The sequence below is a fragment of the Nelusetta ayraudi genome, unplaced genomic scaffold, assembly GCF_046127955.1.
Source record: "Nelusetta ayraudi isolate G7.1 ecotype Tasmania unplaced genomic scaffold, CSIRO-AGI_Nayr_v1 ptg000028l, whole genome shotgun sequence".
Lineage (NCBI taxonomy): Eukaryota > Metazoa > Chordata > Actinopteri > Tetraodontiformes > Monacanthidae > Nelusetta > Nelusetta ayraudi.
Window position 1 is genome coordinate 1,295,001 of NW_027466078.1, and position 19,018 is coordinate 1,314,018.

Sequence of the window (19,018 nt, forward strand, 5' to 3'; positions counted from 1 at the left end):
TTCTCTATCATTACATGACAGGACGGCGGCACTCTGACAGATTCCATGAACCTGGACACTGATGATCCAGACTCCGGTCCAGATGAGCCAACAGGCCACAGTGGAAACGGGTCAGAACATGGACTGGCTGCTGAAAGGATCCAGGTAGGTGGCGCTGTCATCCAAAGTTGTGTGGTGTGGAGGATCAGGGCCAAAGTTCCAGATGCTCACAGATGTGACTGTGGATTCAGGAGGAGTGTTTGAAGGCTGGACTCCCAACAGTGATTGGCTGCTGAGGACCTCTCAATCACAATCAGGTTTTTTAGTGGCTGTGAGATTGAAAGTGAGATTGCATTGTCCAGGTAGGAGGACAGCAGTCAGCCATGTTTCACCTCCAGTCAACATGCAGTGGTTCACATGAAGGTCCAAGAGGCCTACAGACCTACACTGAGTCTGGAAGTGGCAGTACAGTTGGATCATTGTCTTTGTTGTGTTGTTTGGTCATTGTGATCCAATGTAATGTGAGAGAAGGACGAGTGCAGTTATATTGGAGTGAGTTATTTAGAGTGTAATAGAAGCTATAATGCAGAGTCTGTTTTTATGAAATGTTCTATCACCTGGCATCCATCCATCCATCCATCCATCTTCTACTGCCGTATCCGGAGTCAGGTCTCGGGGGCAGCAGCCTCAGCAGAGACCCCCAGACTTCCCTGGACCCAGTCACCTCCTCCAGCTCCTCCAGTGGGACCCCAAGGCTTCCCAGTCCAGCCCAAAGACCTGGTCTCCTCCTGGTGGGACATGCCTGGAACACCTCCCCAGGGAGGCGTCCCAAACAAGACCCCGAGATGCTGGAACTCCTCCCCCTGAGGCAGGGCCTCCCCACCGACCCAGAGAGGGCAAACCACCTCATATCCAGCATTGATTTATCTGTTGGTGATTAATTATAATGTAACATTTATTTTATTTAAATTATATTTGAACTGAATTGGATTTGTTTGTAAAAGTGAGATTTATTTTCATTGATTCATGTGGTTTATGTTGAGACCTAGTGGAGAAGTGGGTATGGCCTACAGAAGGTTTGAGTACACAAGTTATTCAGATATGGAGAATCCCCATTGCAGGACTTCAGGAGATATATAATCAAAGTGTTAAAGCAGCAGAAATGAAACGTCAGTTGAGGTCAAGGTCACACAGGTCAGAGGTTGTGATGGCTTTTATTGTCAGAATATTGAATCATTGAAATATAATGTTTGAGCTTGTAACAAAGTTAGGATGATATAACATAATCACATAAAATAAATGATCTGGTTTCCTTCTGATTCATTGATGTCCTTCTGAAATCTCCACACAAACATCTGGCAAGCATCAAAACCATGAATTATTTTGAGGGAAATTTCATTTGTCTTACTTATAATTCAATAATGATTTGAGTTCCCATCACAGGTGTTGTGAATCACTTTATCTTTTCCACATGATTTCCTCATTTAAGATCATGAAGCAGAAATAAAGTCTCTTGAAAAGTATTTTTCACCTCCAAAATGAAGATGTTATAGAAGTCTGAAGTGAGAACAGAGCAGTGTGTTGTTGATGTGTGGAACCTTCATGCTGAGATGTTCCAGCCGTGGATGATGAGAGCAGAAGCAGTGGTTGTGTTGCTGCTGCCTTCACTGAGCAGCTGCTCCAAGTCCTGCTTCTTCCACTGAGGATTCAACTCCACCAGTGGCTGGTCGTGTCAGCTTGCTGGTTAGCTCCACTGGTTGTAGTTCTGTCAACCACCACTAGATGGGGCTCTCCTCTTCACTCTCCTCCTCACTCCCCATCACAAAGGTCTCCCAGCTGCAGAGAGAAGAAGAGACAGCAACAGTCAGGACTCAGGGTCCTTGAACGCATCATCACAGAGACGTTGACTGTTGATGGAGATGATGGAGTGACTGGTGAGAAGAAGCAGACTCTCAGTCACATGTCAAGTGTGGAACATATGAAGGTCATGTGACCATGGAGTGTTGGACTGATACTGTGGCCTGATGAAGATGAACTGATTGAATTGATGAATTAAGTGGTGAACTGAGAGAAGAAGCAGTTTGGCAGCAGATGTTGGATGAATGAGGAGCAGTTGATCAATGTTGACATAGTTTTTCTATTGGTTGGAAATGTCTTGTTGGCAGGGCAGAAAGATCAACTCCCCAGTATGATACAACTGATGGTTGAATTGGTGAAAAAACTGGTCAAACAGTGCCCCTCAGTGGCAGAACTGGGAGCTGCGAGGACCGACATGTCATAGGAAGGTTTGAAGGTTCAAGGCCACATTTGAACACATTGTGTTTCTTATTGACATATTATAGAGTGACCTGTCTGAAATATCTGCCTGTTAATCAATGTGTTATTTTTTCAGCATGTGTTCATTTCTCTGTACAGTCTGCAGTAGAAGGTAGTTTTGACTAGAGGGCGGCCCCTGGCGGCTCTTTACAAAACTACAGTTGCCATCACTTGTTGGCAGTCCATGATGACGGTGAGAAAAATGTGATTTCCTCTTTGAAGAGCTGCACCTGTTTCTCCCTGACGTGATGAGACTGGACACTTGTTGAGGGGAGTGGCGGCTGCTGGTCTTTCAAGGAGGGGAAGCTCATTTTCTGCCTGCGTCATAAAATCCATTTGTTTATTTATACGTAAATTATGCCATCAATGTCTTTCAATAAAAATGATCAGTGACCCTGTTGTAGCAGCTAGCTGCCTGCCTGCCACATCACACCAGTCTGTTGCACAAACTGTCCACTGCCTGGCCACATCTGGAGCACAAGCTAGAAATCAGCTTTGCACTTCCTGCTGCTGCACAGTGTTCTTCTGTCTGATCAGCCTTTCTCCCCCTCAGGCTGCAGCTGCACTGGTGAGTTCCAGCTGACATTATATCTTCATATATTCTTATTAATGGCTGACTGTGTATAATGGAGATACTGTTTATATATACAGTATGTATGCATTGTAGTTGTACCCATATTGTACTTATTTATACACAGCCTTGACAACATCTATTGTATTTATGGACCTATAATTATATATATGTATATATGTATATATACATATATATATATATCTGTTAAAGCTTTTGGGTTATATATATATATATATATATATATATATATACACACACATGTGTGTATATATATACACACATATACATATATATACACACATGTGTGTATATATATATATATATATATATATATATATATATATATATATATATATATGTATATATGTATATATATATACACACATATACATATGTATATATATATATATATACATATATATATATATATATATGTATATATATATATATATATATACATACATATATATATACATATTAAATCACAATTTAAACCAGTTAGCTTTCGTGCGTTTAGCTTTCATTTTTTTTACTTACAAATTCATTCAAAATAGTTAATTTAAAAAAACATTCTCTTAACTTTGGCAATTAAAGAATAAAAATGATTTCATGATCTGATGCAACTTTTCTCTCGTTGTTCATGAATGAAACTGATTGAGTTGAGTTGCTTCAATAGACTTTTGAGACTTTCCTGTTTCAAACGTTGAATCCTCCACGGTCAGTGTAGCGTGACTACACAACAGTTTCCTCTTGAAAGTGGTGCAGTGGTGCAGTGGTTGGAACAGAACAAGGCTGAGGCTTCTCTCTCTCCAGGTTCTCCATGCAGAACCAAAAGTCCTCCACCAGTCCCAAAAAATGCATGTGAGGTGAATTGGAACATCTAAATCGTCCACAGGTGTGTGTGTGTGTGTGTGTCTGTGTCTTTCAATGCACAGCCTGCGCTGAACTGCCCGCTGGTCCAGGGTGTCTCTCTGTCTCTGGTGAAGGATGTGAAAATGTCCCGTTGGCAACTTTCAGTTCTGCTTCTGGAGCAGCGGAGGGGGAAAAAAAGGAACTGAAATCCAGTCGACAAAAATGCCGTGAATTTCTTTGAAAGGCTGACTTTCTTACAACCTGGTTTTCTTGCGTCAACAATGTGTCCTTCTTTCTCCCTTTGGATTTCCTTTGAACAGAACACACTGAGACTTACCGTCTGTAATGTGTCTTCCACAGGTCCGGTACGGGTCATGGACTACGAGGAGTACGACGACGAGTACTTGCTCTTCCAGCAGCTTCTCAACGACACCGCCAACACCTCTGAGCCGGGTTACGTGGTCAGCGACCCGGTCCAGCTGTGTCCCAGGACCGCCGTCAACCACTTTGGCGCCAGGATCATCCCAGTCTTCTACTACGTCAACTTCCTGCTCAGCTACCTCGGCAACGGCTTGGTGCTCTTTGTCATCTACAAGTACGAGAAGCTCAACACCGCCACCAACGTCTTCCTCCTGAACCTGGTCCTGTCCAACGTCCTCTTCGCCTCCAGCCTCCCCTTCTGGGCCACCTACCACCTCTCGGAGTGGATCTTCGGCGAGGCGCTGTGCAAGCTGGTCAGCGGCGCCTACTCTGTCGGCTTCTGCAGCTCTGTCCTCTTCCTCACGCTCATGACGCTGGACCGCTACCTGGCCGTGGTGCACGCGGTCCCGACCGCCAAGAGCAGGACCAGGGCGTACGCCGTGGCGGGAACGCTGACGGTCTGGCTGGTCAGTGTGGCGGCCAGCGCCAAGGAGTTTGTCCTGCAGACGGTGTGGGAGAGTCCGTTCGACGGGCTGATGTGCGAGGAGGCCGGGTACCCCGAGAGCACTCTGCGGCGCTGGCGCCTGGTGGCCTACTACCAGCAGTTCCTGTTCTTCTTCCTGCTCCCGCTCTTCATAGTGATGTACTGCTACACCGGCATCACCGTCCGCGTCCTGTCCACTCGGCTGAAGAACAAGTGCCGCACCGTCAAGCTCATCTTTGTCACCGTTTTCACCTTTTTCCTCTGCTGGACGCCCTACAATGTGGTGGTCTTCCTGCGCGCCCTCGAGCTCTCCGGCCCCGGCCAAGGGGGGGGCTCGTCGTGCGCCGCCTCGGAGGCCACGGACTATGCGCTGTACGTGACGCGGAACGTGGCCTACGTTTACTGTTGCGTCAGTCCCATGTTTTACACGTTTGTGGGCAAGAAGTTCCAGAGCCACTTGAGAAAGCTGCCGTGCCTCCACAAGCACATGAGCCTCAGCAGCCAGAGCAGCAGGACCACGTCCCAGAGGACCGCACACTCTGTCTACTAGTGCCCGTCTCACACACACACACACACACACACACACACACACTCACACACACACACACACAGCCAGTTGTTCCCACCTAGACAGCAAGCGCTGTATATCTAAAAAAACATACTAGCAGTTCATGGACTGAGTCTCAATCCAGGGTCTGCATCCTTGGGAGGAAGCGTCCTCCGTCTGACGGAAGCGTCCTCCGTCCGAAGGAAGCGTCCTTCGTCTGAAGGAAGCATCCTCCCAAGGACCCGGCCTAGAAGGACCGACCCAAACCCCGCCTCCCCGGTAACCACCCGGGACGGTCCAGCCTTGGGCGTACTTCCTGGTTGCGTCACCGCCGTTCCCTCCTGCTGGCCAACCCCGGAAGTGAGGTTTTTCCATTGGTTGGTTGGATGTTCGAATCAGTAAAAACCCTGCGTTAAAAACTGAATATTTTGTGAAATTTCAATACTTAAATTTATACGTGGTGTCTTTGCCAGTAGATGGCGCTAATTTCAGCCGACTTCCCAGGATCCCAGGATGCTTTGCAGCAGCAGCCCGCAAAGCATCCTGGGATACAGAAAAAGGTGAAGGATAGTAGCGGTGCAGCCTTGGTGCTAACAGTAGGGAGCATTCCGAGCGCCCTTCTAACTATTGAGAAGTGGGAGGAGCCTTCGCGCAGTGCTATGACGCAACTTCCTTTCAAAATGCAGCCTTCCAAGGATGCAGCGCCTGAACTGAGACACAGCCATGGACTGCTGGTGACGTACGGGGGTCACGTGACCCGTTCACTGACCAGTGAACATGGCGCGTTACGATTGGACGGAGGACTTTTTACAAGTCATCAAAGGGGAAAAACAGAACAAGCATTGTTGACAGCAAACACTCCAAAACAAACAAAAGCAAAGGAGATTTTAACGAGATTCCGGCCTTGTGCGTTCACACCGCCCAGTGGGAAACACCTGCAAGTTGCAGTTTTCACTCTGTCGCAATTTCACAAACTCACTGCCGGGGGCAGTGTCAAGATGAAGCTGCTCCAGCAGAGAGGAACGATCAAGCAAACGTCGTCACCACGAAGAGCGACTGGCCAGTGAGTCAAAGCTGCGGTTTTACTGGTTTCAAACAGCTGCAATAAATAATCGCAAAGAGATGAGGTCACGCAGCACGTGACAAAAAAACCCATCGGACAGTGCGATGGTGCATGATTGAAGTGCGTCAGCGTCAGACTGCCGATTAAACCAGTCAACGCGTGTAACGTGTTGAACGACGCGTCACTTTTTTTTTTCTATTATATTTTTAATTCTGCGCTCTCTCAACGCCGACGAGTTCCGCTTTCCTCCGCGCACGCAACATTTTAGTCTTCCCGCCCTCGACTTCCCCTTTTTCAATTCTCGGTTAAGTTCTGACAAAGCGTGACTCCTGTTCCTGTTTTCTTGGAGAACATCTGGCGGAGTTTACCGGCAACTCAACCCCCCCCAACCTGCAGCTCACAAACAGCATGGCTACACGCCGGTGACGCACCGGACAATCACAATGTGTCAAAGTGATGAGCGGTTATGTTTTGAGTTGCTCTCTCTCGCTCTCTCTCTCTGTCTCTCTCTCTCCTGAAGTTGAATGCAATGAAATGCAAAAAAATGAAATTTTCAAGATTCTACCTTGATGCAATAATGTGGTGCTGTGTGGCGGATGTGGAGGAAACGCAGCTGTTCTGTGCGTTGTGTGTAAACGCAGTGAACGAACGCAGTGGATTCAGTGTTTGTGTCTGGCTGTACTTTGTCCAGTGTTCAGCTGCTGACGCGGCGATCATAAAGTCATATTCAAAGTCTCGTTGTGGCCTCTTCCTGTTTGGAATCGTGACTGGCATGCCGTTGTTGCTGCCTGGCAACCCAAACCCAGTGCGGAGGAGCAAGGGGGAGGGGCAACATCCCCCAAGCCTGAAGGAGGCGCTGGAACGCAGCGGCTGACACCCGGTCGCACACCTGGGATTCACTCCTGCAGAGGAGGAGGAGGAGGTGGAGAAGTAGGACGAGGAGGAGGAGCGCCCAGGACGGCTCTGATTGGTCCGTGGAGCCGAGCAGCTCCAGACTGGTGTCACTGGGAGCAGCTCATCCAATCAAAAGACACACAGGACTGTGACAAACTTGTAAAACTCTCTCTCTCTCACTCTCTCTCCCTCTCTCTCCCTCTCTCTCCCTCTGTCTCTCTCTCTCCCTCTCTCTCCCTTCTCACTCTCTCTCTCCCTCTGTCTCTCTCACTCTCTCGCTCTCTCTCTCCCTTCTCCCTTTGTCTCTCTCACTCTCTCTCTCCCTCTGTCTCTCTCACGCTCTCCCTTCTCTCTCTCTCTCTCTTTCTCTCTCTCTCAGACCCTTGTTGTAACAGTGTTGTGCGTCGTGTATGACTGATCATGATGCCCGTTGCACAACACAGACTCAAAGGCACACTGCTCCCTAGTGGGGAGATGAACTACTGCAATTAGAAATACCTCTGGCTCGTGTGTGTGCTGGAAGTGCATCATGGGGATGTAGAAAACGTGTTCCAACAAAATACTCTGGGAGGTTCTAGGAGGTTCTAAGAGCTCAACACCCTGGTGGGGCTTCAGAGACTCTGACTTGGTTGCAGCTTTGCTTTGCTTCCAGTGACATTCCAGCAAAATGTTTCCTCCATGGTGTCCCACACAGGAAAATCCTCTGAGTAAATTTCCCAGAGTAACTCTTATTTTCCTCTTAAAGAGTGATATCAAATCATTTTGGTGCACAATGTTTACCTGTAGTCAGTAGAGTGGGAGCAAATTTATAGAGTAAACACTATTGGAGTAAAACTCGCCACGCCCATCAATTTCGTTTCGGCCGCCATGACACTCTTGCGCTAGCTGAGGTCACGGGAGTCTGAAGAACGGAAAGCAATACTTTCTTGGAGGGCGGATTGATGGAATACCAGGTAAGTTATTTGTTTTGTTGTTTTACTTAAGTGCGAATGATATGAAGTCAAACTGTCCAGCCAGCTTAGCTTTGACAACTGAAATTCAAGCTAGTACATTGTCGGTTTTAGGAGGTTGCGGATGTTGAGTTTAATGTAGTTCCCCGCCACCCTGAATGCATGGGGAAGCAGGTATAGGAAATTAATTATTGCGTGGAATACTTGTCCGAGCCCGAGCAGTGTAAAGTTTTGTGAGTTAATACCTTAGCTAGAGAGCGGCGTAACTGGGTGTAACACGTGTATTCGACTCTGGAAAGAATGGCTTAATTGGCTCTGATGTACGCAACGCTCCTCACTTGCTCCTGCTGACTGTACAACCGGTGCCTCTGAATATTGTTGGGTTTGGTGAGTAATTGCGTGAGTTAATGAGAGAATCGCTGATGCAACACGTGGATTTTACTCTGAACAGAATGCCTAAATTTTCCCTGACTGAAGACCGCCATTTTCTGCACTTAAGTTTGTGCAACTGGTGTGATTTACTTGGAACAGGTCACAGCCATTAAGGGATATTTAATCGTATATTCGGTTTTTCGATTTTGAGAGCCACCGTGTCAACGGGAAAGTAGGTAGTACAACACGTGGATTTGACTCTGAACAGAATGCCTGTCGTGGCAACCGGCAGTGTTGTGGCAGTCAGCTGAGGGGCGTGGCAGCAGCCGTGCTTCCGTGTTGCGGCTGTCAGCTGGGGGGTGTGGCGAAAGCTGCACTTCTCCACCCGAAGTGATGGCAGGTGAGCAGGAGCGCGTGTTTCTTTGCGCATGCGTTGCCGTCGCCCCAAGGTGTGCCTGACCATGTGATTGCAATCAAAGTGATTGCAAACACGCACGTCAAAAGAAGCAACCTCGCCAGTCTGTTAGAGAGCGAGGCAAAGCCGAAGACAGAGGAGCAGGCACACGAGACTGAGACTGAGACTGAGACGCTGGACTCGAATGAGAAAGGCTACCGGTAAGAGCTAACTGGAAAATTGCTTGGTCTGCTGATCTAGTCCATGTGAGAATTGTGATTGTCTTGGTCTTGTTTGGTTTTAAAAAACAAAAAGATTTGTTTAATTTGTTAAAATGAAAATTAAGCTGCTTTTGTTTAGACTGTTGCCAAAGTCATTTAAATGGAACATTTGCTTTGTTAAAATTCTAAAGTAAAATAAATGAGGACTTTATTTTTCTCTAAAAGTTGTGTTTAATGTGTTTGGGTGCAACACTTGATTTTATTTAGGTCAAAAGAAAAATTAAGTTTATTTACATTGGTTGTTGTGTTTAAAGGTTTTTCACCAGCACCATCCTTATTGACCACTGAATAAAAGGATTGAGTGAATTCCTGTGCTTTTGTGGAGTCCTTTCCCTTTCAAGTGTGGGAAAACCATGCAACTTCAGAATGAATGACTCCATGACTGAAGTCCGCCATTTTCTCCAGTCAAGTCTGTGTGATCAGTATGACAGTGTTGCTGGTGACGGAGTGTCAATGTGGTGATAGTGAAGCAAGCTACTTTTGGTGCTTATATGAATATCACTTGATAGTTTATATCAAAGCGTTCTGAAATGCCACCATTGCCCTAATGGTTTATCTGTTTAAATATTAACAAGCTTTTGGATTCTTTTTTTTTTTGCAGTTATTGTGGGATTGTAACTCCAAATCTGTGTTGAAACATTTTTGCAATTTGTCATTGGTAAAACTACCAAATCAGTGTATGCATAGGATTTTATTATTGACATTAACTTTGTCTTAACAGATGAAGATCGTGCGAGTCAAGTACAGAGAGCGTCAAAAGTATATTTCTTATGAGGGGCAACTCGCTTTCAAATGCTTTTTGGAATGTGGTGAGTGAAATATCTTGGCCATGAGAACTACTGTCCTGTTGGGCTGTTATAGTTGAGATTCCACCAACCTGCTACAACACATGCAAATGAGGATGCTTCGCTAGCTCAGGTACGCGCAGCCAATTTTCTAGAATCTGTATAAAAGGTTTAAACACAGTTTTAAACTTTATTGAGTGATAAATGACAGATTAATTTCAGTTTCGACATGGTTTACTTTAAAATACTTGTAGTCCTTAACCTTTTAATGGGCACTCGGTGGAAAAAATTTTTAAAAAATCAATCCTGGTGGCAGTTAAACTTTAATATAACCACACTATTTTTTTCCTTGACAAAAACAATCTGATTTTCATTGATAAAATTTTCAACATTCTGAACAACAAACCTGGAGGAGAGAGGATCCTGAATGAATATGCCCGAATAAAAAGTCTAACTGATTCCAGAAGACGTGATATGGTCAAGATATTGGTTGCACATATGACAAGTGAACGTGGGTATGTTGACTATTATGCCCATGTTAAAATTTGTGTTTTGACTCGATAGTACAACACAATCTTCTTCAGTTATCAGTAGCATGTTATTATAATGCTAAAAAAAATCATTTCATAAAATGACATCAATGTTTCTGTGTGTGCATGTCTAGGACGAGTCCTTCAAGGCGTGTTAAAGAGGAGTATGCAAGGGGCATCACTGCCTTGTTTCCATACTTGGCTGATCCTAGGAGCAGATTTGGCTATGTAAGTGAATCAAAACTTATTCAATACCATTTCTCCATCACCTCGCTGTTTCCTTGGACTTGCTCAAAGGTTAAATGACAGAAAAATGTTTGTAGTGGGTGGTTTAGTCAACTTCCTTTTTTTTTTAGATGCCAACTTTTACTTTCTCAAATAAGCCAAATGTTGGTCAACATCTTTATTATTGAGTAATTCTTCATCTGTGGATATGTATGTAAATATATTTAACCTGCTGAACCTAACTAAATACATTTTTAATTTGGGAACATTTTTACAATTCAGAAGACGGGAGTGGGTATCTAGCATGGAGACTAAAATTTGTACAAAAGGAAGCATCAGAAGGACAAAAGAGGGCTGTCTGCTTGCATTTGCAGGGGTGCAATAATCATTAAAAGCACTAAAATTCAGGTGAGATCAGTGTTGGATTTTTGTCAAGGATATGTAAAATATCTACACTGTTGCAGGTGGTCCAGAAAGTGATCGCGAACCCTTTGTGGAGGGGAACTGGCTAAACACAGGCACCCTGTGTTCAGAGGCCATTGCACTAATGAAACATACAGTGGATGAAGCTGTTAAAGAGAAAATGAAGCTGACCTTCACCTATCGCCAAACGATGGTTCATGATCCAACAAAGTCTTCCGACATATTCACAGCATTTCCAAGATTTCTAGACATTGCAGGATGGTATGCTAATATTCAATTCCCTTACTTTGTAACTTTGAAGATATTTCATAATATTACTCCTCTTTCTTTTTCTGACCTTGTCTGCAGATTGAGAAAGATTTCAGTCTGTTTGGTGATGCAGTCTCTGCAAGATTCCTGGAGAAGTGGCCCACAAGAGAAGTCCTGCAACAAAGCCGTGGCCTCACGTAGACGTGTGAACTTCGAGAACTGGTTCAAAATGTTGAATCTACAGAGGAAATGGAAAATGGTATGCTGAAAGTAATAAGATAATAGAAGCAGCCATTGTTTTGATAGAGAAATTAAATAATTGCCATGAATACACATTTGTGCATTTTAATTTTTCAGGATGGGATGGTGAGATGTCAGCCATTTTGGTCCTCGTCCACCTTCTGCCACCATCACCGCATGGCCACAAGAGACCCGGAAAGCTCTCTGCCAGAGTAGCCAGTGACCATCTTGTAAAGTTCCTTAAGGTGAGGTTATAGTTTAATGCAATTTGAAAGATTTTGCTGCCACTTATAGTATGTTGTACTTTTTTTTTTTTTTGTTTTTAGACAAAAGAATAGGTGACTTCAGGTGTTTAACATTAGCAGGACAACAGTACTATCAAAGGCCTGTGCAAAAGAGCTGTAAAACTTAAGGGAGGAAAACTACTGCTTAGGTTTAAGAAATTCTGTAACATTTATTTCTTTATATTACGCATGCATCTATCCAAAGATCATTGCTATGTTCCCCTCTCACTCAGTCCAAAATTATCCTCTTTCAAGAAAAATTTTGTTACAAGATATATTTTTCTTAAGTTGTTAGTGACTCATCTTAATAAACTAAATGAAGTTTTTGTGTCAGACTGGAACCAGCATCCAAGGGCATCTAGACAGCATCACGGAAAGCCGTCAACCCTATCTACTGGCTGTGAGAACCAAGAAAAGCGTGATTCACAAGTATTTCCTCATTGACAAATTTGCCATACCCTGCAAGTCACCAGATTCTCTTGCCTGTTTTGATGAGCTTTTTAAAGCTCATTTTGTCTTTGGTACCTCATATAACCACGATCTGACATGTGTACAACTTTTTGCAAACCACCATCTATGAAATAGATGTTGCTAATACTAAAGTGAGTCCCAGGGTTGCTGAAGTGAGGGCTCGGATGCTGCACTGAGTTCTCAACTCAAAGATGTTATGGTTTCTATGCAAATCTCGCCAGGCAGATGTTAATTCCCTGATAAAGCACTTTAAATTGGTTCATGGACTTTGCTCAGGAAAGACTCTTCGTCTTGTTTGTGGTCAGCCTGGTTGTTCACAAGTTTATGGTACATTCTCTGGTTTTAGAAAGCACCTTAATTGAGCACATAATGTTCATTCTTCTGATCCTGGCGAAGGCACTTCTACAATTGAAGATGAAACCTCAACTAATTCAGAAGGTTTGCCATCAAACGCCACCAGAGATTGGTTGCGTACGGGTGTGCAGGAGTCTTCAGGGAATGAGTGGGCAGGTCAGTTGTGGCCCATTTTTAGTGTCGGTCAGCCCGTCCTGGCTGCACAACGCTGATGTTCATGTGAGGTGTGGCGCGAGATGGAAAGGCAGGTGAACCAGCAGGGTGTGCTGGAACAGGAGTGCTGGAGGCAGTGATGGTGGCGTTGCCACCTCCTCCTCGGGGACTTCCCGTGTGTTCAAAGCACCAGATTGTGGCCACGACGATCCAGCTGATGAGGGCCAGGCAGATCAGTGTGCCCCGTAGGCCGCAAAAGCCTGGCCGGCGGAAAGGGTGCCATGACACCGGACATTCCACCTTGCTGCTTTCGTTGGAGTGAAGCGTTTTGATTCACCTTTCACTCGTCAGCTCCCGGCATCCTTGGCGTCCTACGGCGACAGGTGATGATCCGGCACGTGGCTCTCCTCCTCCTGAAGTGCCCTCGTTAACTCGCTTGCAGTGGCTCGCGTGGATCCAGGTGGCCCTCTCGGCAACTTTGACGGCGGTCTGCGTCACCAGGTGCACCTGGAACGGCCCCAGCCAGCAACTTGCTCTCCAGCTCTTTCTCCGGAGGTCCTTCAACTGGACGTAGTCGCCAGGCCTCAGGCAGTTCAGGCCTTCTCGTTTTGTGAAGGCCTTGTTTTCGTTTGTTTTCCCTCTCGTACTTAGTTTGTTTTTGTCGTAATTGTTCATTTTTGTTTAAATCATTTTTGCGTCGGGATTAAGCCAACTTTTTGCTCAATTTAAGCGGCAGCTGACAGCCCTGAGACTCGCTCCGAGACCGCTACTTTCATTTTAATTTTTACCTTTTTCAAGTTTTCCTTCCACGATCTCGAGACCGATTTTTGTCTTTTTTTTTTTGGCTCAACGTTCCGCCTTCGAAGTAACCGAGTAGTTCGTTTGATCACCGCAATTATCTTGGATTACGCAAAGAAGAGCGCAGGTCGATGCTGAACTGCCAGTGAAGACATCTCCCAGACAACAGCAGAACGGGCTTCCAGCGTCTGAGCTTGGTGTGTCCATATGAGCTCCCTGGGCGCTGCCGGACCCGAACGGCCCGGTACGATCTCCCAGGACCACCTTGGAGGACCATCAAGCGGCAATCTCCCAATCACCTGTGGGCCGACGCTCATCCAACGTAAGCCTCGTCACTCGCTCTTGTTCTGAAGTCTGGTATGCATCATAATAAATTTATTCTTAAAGTTCTAAAGCCCGTAAACAGTCTGGTTGGCTGTTCTAACAGCCGATAGGTCGTAATTTTTCTTTCCCTTTTATTTTGCTACTTTAGGTCTCAGTTTAGGGTCCGTTCCCAGTCACACACGCACTCACATGCCCACACAACACACACAATACGCATAGATACCTTTCGTTGCTGGTGGTGTTTTTGTGGTCATTCTATGTCCTACTGCTTCGTTTAAATTCTTTGGTGTTTGTTGAAATAAATGTGTATTGAGCCTGACGTCGTTGTTTGACTGGGTTATTAAAGTGTAGTTCAAATCCCTGCGTACCGGCCAAGAACTCACCGTTAAGGTGAAACGGTACTGAGACTGGTTCTAGTGTTTCTTGCTCACACTAACAACCAAGAGCAGGTGGTGCTCCGTAAATTTTCATATCAAATATTCTTTCCTCTGTCCCGAGTCGGTCGGTCAGAGTAAGAACTGCATGTAAAATCCATGTTTATGTATTTGGCATCCCGTTTCATTCCTGAGGGAGTTTGATTGGTTAGATTAAACAATCATCCTCCCTTCACTACAGTCTAAACAAACATCAAGGGGAGAGAAGTTAAACTCTTCATTGGTCACAGCACTGACAAACTACGTCAGAATTATCCATGTCAAAGTGAGGAGTTTTGCTCTTCTTCTTCTTCTGCTGGAATTTTAAACCGTGACCGGTTTCGCCTTGATGAAAAGAACCATGCAGAACCTTGGCTAATCTAATACCAGTGCCATGATCTGCCACTGCATCGTCACTAGTACTAACTGATGATGGATCACAAATCACATGTGCGAGGCGTAGAACGAGCGGAGCAGTCAGAGGCAACAGAAGAAGAAAGAAAAGCCTCCTTAGCTTAGTTGATCTTCTGTGTTGCCTCCTGGACGGTGCTGGCCTCCTCTGGCTTGGTACTGGCAACCACGGGAGCCACAGGAACCACGGGCACAGCTCTGGTCATCTGTGGCGTCGCCTCCACCTGATTAAAATAAGAAAGATGTGATTTTAATGCCAATAAACATAGAAAGGAAAACACTAGGCTTTACACGATCACGATTTTTGTGCCGATCACTGATCAGTGAGTTTAAATAAACCGATCACCGATCCGATCACGTTAGGGGCAATAAATACTTGTTTCTGTACACCCCTTGCCTTCTCACGAGCACCGTCTAAAGTTGTTTGCTTTAGCATCCGTTTCAGAGTTTGCTTTTCTTTTTCTTTCTCCGCGCTGCGTTTCTTGAACTCGACATGCTCCTCCGTGTGTATCTTTTCCAAGTGCCGGATTAAATTTGTGGTGTTCAAATTTTTTGCCGACGTTCCCCCGCGAGGTACTGTAGCGTTGCATATATTGCAGATAGCTTGTGCCATGTCTGTTTCTCTCACTTTGAAAAACTTCCACACCTTCGACACGTTTGTTTGTGTCGCCCATGGATGTTGCTGTCGTGAAGATTCAAAGAAACTTTATTGTCCGTCACATAAGCGACAGTACTCAAAACAGGAAGAGGCACAAAGACGAAAATGAAGGTTTTTGAATCATGAATCATTAGCTCTCGGATACAAACAAATAAACATGTCGATGCTGTGAAACTACTTTGGAGGAAATGAGACAGATTAAAAAAGTTTCAACACGACCATGACGTCATTGATCGGATCGGTGATTCATGACATGACGCCCGATCATGAATGTTTCTAAAAATGCCAAATATCGGCCGATCCGATACAGCCGATAAGATCGGTGTAAAGCCTAGAAAACACACACAGGTGATGAAGTGGAAATGAATAAGTAAAAACCTGCTGCACTGCTGTGACATTGCTGGAGGCAGACTCAGTCATGTGGACAGTTGAATGTGTTGCCCACACCTGCAAATACAAGGACACAAAGTAACGTTTAAAGAACTGCATTTATTGTCCTATCACAAAGATGCACACAATGAAATACACATATCCCAAATACCAACATGTCGCCTGTTTGTTTTGGCTTTTGAGGCAAGGCGTGCTGATCGACATCTCAGGCTGGACATCTGGAAGAACATAAAGAAATTAATTCATAAACAAAGTAACACACTAATTAAACTGTACATGTACTGTACATATGTGATCTTGTGTTGATGACAGGAGTGGGGCGATACGGGTAACCCATGATTCGATACTGTGACGATATTTGGCCCACGATAATGATAACATCACGATTAGGGGTGTAGGAAAAAATTGATTTGGGCTCGAATCGCGTTTCTAACATGGAACGATTCAGAATCGATTTTCATTTTCAGAAAAAATTTTTTTTTTTTAATTTTTTTTGGCGGGTGCAGGTGTGCCTTCTCAGCCACCGTAGTGCAGGGACAACAAGGAAGCAGAGTGGGCTATGTACAGGCATGCAAGCCTAGTAGGCTAGCCGCTACAGAGGGATGTGTAGTGTCGTGTGTTTTATACCAGAAGCGTCAGCAGAGCGACCGCGTAGACGCTCTGCTTCGCTCCAGCACCCTCCCACACAGGACGCGTTTTACGAACAGAGCGTCTCGCGCAGCGGCTCGATCGGTTCACGCGAGGATTGCAAGATCGCGCGAAAACCCAGGTAGTATTCGCGTGTTTTTAAAGAAAAAACAATGAAACAAAACATTGATACTTTGAGACACTGTCCCGACAGTGTCTCGAAGTATCAATGTGTGTAAAAAAGAAAAATAATAATAAAGCGAACTGCTGGCATCACACAAAATGCAGGTATTTAAAGTATAGATGCATTTTGTTCATCACAGTTTGAGATTGAAAGTGAAATCTGTTTTTGTTTGATGGCCGACCTAAACAGCGTTGAAGCCGATGCGTCACGTTGATGTTTCACAGTAAAGTACAGCACTTGTAAATACGAAATACCACCTATCAATTTTATTTATTTTACTTGTGTTGTACTTGTACTGTTTGTACAAGTAAAAAAAAATGCGTGCAAGCATAAATAACTCAAACATGTTGTCTTGGATTTACCTTTGTGTGTTTACATTATTGCAATAGGTTGATAAAATCTTTACGATTATAAAATCTTTGTAAATGTACTCTGCTTCCATGCCAGCAGACTGGAGTAGATCCTGAGATCCTGAGAATCGTTTTGAATCGAGAATCGTTTTTAAATCGGAAAATAATCGTTTTTGAATCGAGAATCGTTTTTAAATAGGAAAATAATCGTTTTTGAATCGAATTGTTTGAATTTGAAAGAATCGGGGGAAAAAAATCAAATTGTGACCCCAAGAATCGATTCTGAATCGAATCGTGGGATTCCTAAAGATTCACAGCCCTAAAAATTAAACATCTTCAGTTGAGCAACTCAGGCTAATTTACACTATAATACTAGGAAAATAATCCTCTATATGTCAATAAATACAACAGATTGAGTAATCATTAAAAAAAAATGCTTACTTTAAATAAGAAAATCCAACAAACCAACAAGTGCAACACTAAAAAGCAAACCCACAATTAAAATAATGCTTAATTACCTTAGCTTCGTCCCACACTTATCAGCTTAGCTACTAAGAATAACACACATTATTCACCTGGACAGAAGGAGGTTCTGAGGAACGTGTTGGTCCTGGAGCTTCCTGGTCTGGATGTTCGGGAGATCCCTCTGGCTCAATGTCTGGAGCGCCAAAATATTTCAGAATTGCTCCTGCAGAGACAAAGCTCATTAGATCATCAAGCAAAACAGATCAGAAGCGCATTTTCCTATTTTATTATTACAGTGATGTTGCAGTAATATAGGAAAATTAAAAATTCATTTGTTTTTAAATTAAACATTATGATTGCAGTGTCCCTTTAAAGCTTTTACCCAATTACTAAACTGTCATTTTAAAGAGTTTTTGGCATTACTTTACACACTGTACTAGTTAAAGTAATAAAACTAAGATAAATGACCCACTGCCACAAGGTCTAAAATAGTCAATGTTACAGGTCTCACTTGGAGATCCCGTTTTTAAGATTTTGTATCCGCTGTTAAAAAAAGAAGAAGAAAGAACCGGTTGAGACACTGGCGATCGTTTCTCCACTCCAAGCCTCCTCAGCGGAATCTTTAATTCAATTACATGTGTACTTTTTATACAGTATTATTTTTGGCTTTTTTTCATCTTTCACAATCAGCTTTTAGACAGGAATAAACTTCTGGTCACAGGAAAACACTTTCATTATGCTCAGACGACTGTGTTTAGAACAAACAAATTAATTGTACTGGCTGGATATGTGCACAGAATACAAGGCTTAGAAAGAAAAAAACGATTTGTCCTCTTAAGGAGCTTAACATTGACAAACGGAACATCTTGCTAACAACATCTGAAAACTAATATTTTGTTACACACAAGGTATAAAGGATCTGGATCCCATCTTTCTCAACGAGCCACACGAACACGACGAGCTCGCTATCTTACAAAGCACAAGGAAACCCGGAAATGTTATGCAGTTTTCAATGTGGTCACAAACACTCAAAAAGTCTGGTGAACAACTCAAGATTCACTCACAGTTAAACATTACAATATTAATCAAAGCTGCAAGCAGCATTTAAGGGACTGAGCCTACCCGGCCACCGCCTGCCGCGACGTCCGCCACCCGGCCACTAGCCCCCGACACCCGCCGACGCTCCCCAACCCCTGGCGATTCTGCCCGAAACCCGCCGATGCCCCCCTACAGACGCCAACGCCTGCCGACGACATCCGACCCCTGTCGACGCCCCCCGACAATGCTGACCCCTTCGGAATCCTGGCAACCCCTGTTGTCTCCCCCGCCGACACCTGTCGACCCCTTGTGACGCCCACTCAGTCCTCCAAAATCCTGTCGAGCCTTGCCGACATCTGGCAAATCCCTGCCATCGCCTGCCGACACCCCTGGATGACTTTTGAAGCATGTTTTGTGGGTGAAATGAGAACTGGAAGAAGTCTTATGATTCATATGTGGAAGCAGCTAATGCAGATTTTGTATGGTGTTTATTTTTTATTTATTCATTTATTAATACATT

The 19,018-nt window shown here is 44.4% G+C and overlaps 2 protein-coding genes across 2 annotated transcripts in view; both read left to right on the top strand.

Moving 5' to 3' along the window:
* The window catches only part of LOC142891080 (ribonuclease inhibitor-like), a 142,126-nt gene that overhangs the window by 73,709 nt on the left and 49,399 nt on the right, over positions 1-19,018 (top strand). The window lies entirely within an intron of this gene.
* LOC142891091 (C-C chemokine receptor type 3-like) lies at positions 3,571-5,321 on the top strand. Its single transcript, XM_076030418.1, has 2 exons — positions 3,571-3,764; positions 4,082-5,321. The coding sequence occupies exon 2, from the start codon at positions 4,096-4,098 to the stop codon at positions 5,173-5,175; it is 1,080 nt and encodes a 359-aa protein (XP_075886533.1). The 5' UTR covers positions 3,571-3,764; positions 4,082-4,095; the 3' UTR covers positions 5,176-5,321.